General features: G+C 52.9%; 1 protein-coding gene across 1 annotated transcript; it reads right to left on the reverse strand.

Annotated features, from left to right (window-relative positions):
- Window positions 1–547: 547 nt before the first annotated feature.
- LOC119329057 (protein CANDIDATE G-PROTEIN COUPLED RECEPTOR 7-like) lies at window positions 548–2,367 on the reverse strand. The gene has a single exon (XM_037602044.1). It carries the CDS (start codon window positions 2,254–2,256, stop codon window positions 889–891), a length of 1,368 nt encoding a protein of 455 aa, XP_037457941.1. The 5' UTR covers window positions 2,257–2,367; the 3' UTR covers window positions 548–888.
- Between the last annotated feature and the right edge of the window lie 237 nt (window positions 2,368–2,604).

Consider the following 2,604-nt stretch of genomic DNA (forward strand, 5'->3'; position numbering starts at 1 on the left):
AGTTTAGTACTTTGACAAGGGCAAACTGTAGATAAAATTCATAGACATATAATCTTATTCAATAATTAAAATACCAAAATCAACTAGACATAGTCAAATTAGACATTTCAAGGGGCAACTTACTGTCTTTGCTGATGTGTGCTAAATAGTCCTAACTGAAAATCCCAACACAGACAAACTACAAAATAAAGTGGCGGTTTACTCTAACTAGACAGGTGTACTGACTCTAGGGATAAAATTTCAAGGATCAAGGTGATGCTTATATGTTAAACCTTCACAATACTATCAAAGCATATGCAACACAATGATAATGCACATGAAACATTCAAGTAGGTCAGAATCATGTGAAACACAAACAACATTTGCAACATACTATGCTGCTCTAGGTACCAGCCAGTAATTTCTGTGTTCACCTACTCAAGTGCATTGTAGACTTCAATTTGTTTCCCCGTCATACAACAAAAGGATCCTACAGAACAAAAGCAACAGGACGTGCATACGGGTAATGTAGAATAAGTCAGAACTCAGAGCAACAGTTAGCATCATATGAATCAACAAACTGAATCACAGTAAACTTCTTTTACCAGACAGAAAGTAAACATCTAGATACAACAATAGCTACAGAGGTACAATGAAGAACAACTCATCTCAAGAATGTATTTAAGTACAATCAAGCTGCTGCATTGCTTGACACACGCACGCACACACACAGGGTGGTTGATACCAAATTACAGTAACGCAAAATGTTAACTAACTTCAAATGAAAAACAAAAGGGTATGGACTAGATACCAGTCTATCGCATTTGTCTTGTGAAAGCATTTGTCCTGTAGAAGCACATATAACACCTGTGTAGCACTGGCAGGGAAAAGGCCGCCAGATTTTAGTACTCATAGCTCAAATTCATCATCCAACTTGAGTGCTTCAGCTGCTGCCTCTTCCTCATCATCATCAATGGCAAAGTATGGGTTATGCACCTCAGGCCGGAACCTGTACCCAGTGAATACATAGAATGCAAGGGTGGCAATCTCTCCAGCCACAACGCTTGTCCAGAGATACCGGTACGAGGTGATGGTCACCAACGCGTACACCACAACACGTGTGAAGTAAATGTAGCAGATGACAACCACGTAGTACTGGCGGAAAAGGGTGAGCTTCATCAGGTTCACCGCCGCTTTCCCATCGGAGCGGGCAGCCTCCCGGAGGTTCTTGATTGACCACACAATCGGGAAGAGAATGGCACAGCAGCAGACCACATCCACCAGCAGGAATATCTGCCTCCAGGTGACCCAGTCTCGGGCATACGGCCCAGATTCATCGATGACCACTTGCGCAATGTTGGCCACTACCTGCAGAGGGATGACGACCATGAGCACCTTCTTCTCACGGTCCGCCAGGTAGGGCTTGAGGAAGGACCAGCCAGTGCCGATGAGCACAATGAGCGTGAAGAGCGAGATCCCCTTGAGGAAGCTGAAGATGTAGAAGAGCACATCCCAGCCGTGGGCGGTGCCGGTGCGCTCGATGTAGGACTTGTCCTCGGCCTCGGCGAGGAGGTTGAAGCCCTTGAGCACGAGCACGGCGAGCATGAAGTAGTGGATCCGGAAGACGGCGGTGCGCTTGCGCAGCAGGATGGAGACCCAGGCGGCGGCGAGCGCGGCGTAGACGACGCAGAAGAGGAAGTAGATGGAGGGCAGCGCGGAGGAGCCGACGGAGAGGTAGGCGCGCTGGCCGGTGACGGGGTCGACGTTGTACATGGCGGAGCTGACGTCCATGGAGACCCGGAGGTCGCCGCCGGCGCCGGCGAGGCAGTTGGCGAAGACGAGCGTGTACTGGCCGGGCTCGGTGACGTGGAAGGCGTGGGTGAAGGAGGAGGAGCGGGCGACCGGGACGCCGGCGGGGTTGGCGGGCGGGCGGAGGCGGTCGAAGGAGTAGGCGAGCCTGACGAGGTCGGACTGGAGCGCGCAGGTGACCTCCAGGTCCTGGAGCTGGCGGAGGACGTGCACCCAGGCGTCGAGGGTGGAGAGGAAGAAGCCGAACTGGGAGAGGTCGAGGTCCGGGGAGGCCGGCGGGTCGAAGGCGATGCCGGTCACGTTGAGCTCCAGCACGCCCTGGTTGGAGAAGCCGAACTCGTCGAGCGGGATGATGGTGCGCGGGTCGGCCCGGATCGCCGTCGCCCGGATCTCGGCCGCCGCAGGGGCCGCGAGCGCCAGCAGGACGGCCAGGAGAGCCGCGGCGAGCGGCGCGGCGGCGGCGGCCATCGGCGGCGGTTGGTGCGATCTGGGGGTGGGGGGAGGGGAGGGGGGCGGAGACGGTGAGATTTGGGATTTGGTGGGCACGCGGTCGCGTGATTTGTCGGTAAAGGCAGCGAGCGGACTGAGGGCTGAGGGCTCCGTCGGTCCGGCCGGCCCGACGACGACGAGGAGACCCTCTTAGAAATTTTCCTCTTTTAAATCGGCTCAGATTCAAGGCTCATTCGGCTCACAGGATTTCCATGTTCAAAAAGGATTTCCAAATTACAAAATTGTATCTTCTCTATCTCTATCTCTATCTCCATCTCTAACTCTACCTTTATCTTTATATCTCTATCTCTAAGTATTAAAGGCAAG

Source organism: Triticum dicoccoides, chromosome 7A (genome assembly GCF_002162155.2).
Source record: "Triticum dicoccoides isolate Atlit2015 ecotype Zavitan chromosome 7A, WEW_v2.0, whole genome shotgun sequence".
In the NCBI taxonomy this organism is placed as follows: domain Eukaryota; kingdom Viridiplantae; phylum Streptophyta; class Magnoliopsida; order Poales; family Poaceae; genus Triticum; species Triticum dicoccoides.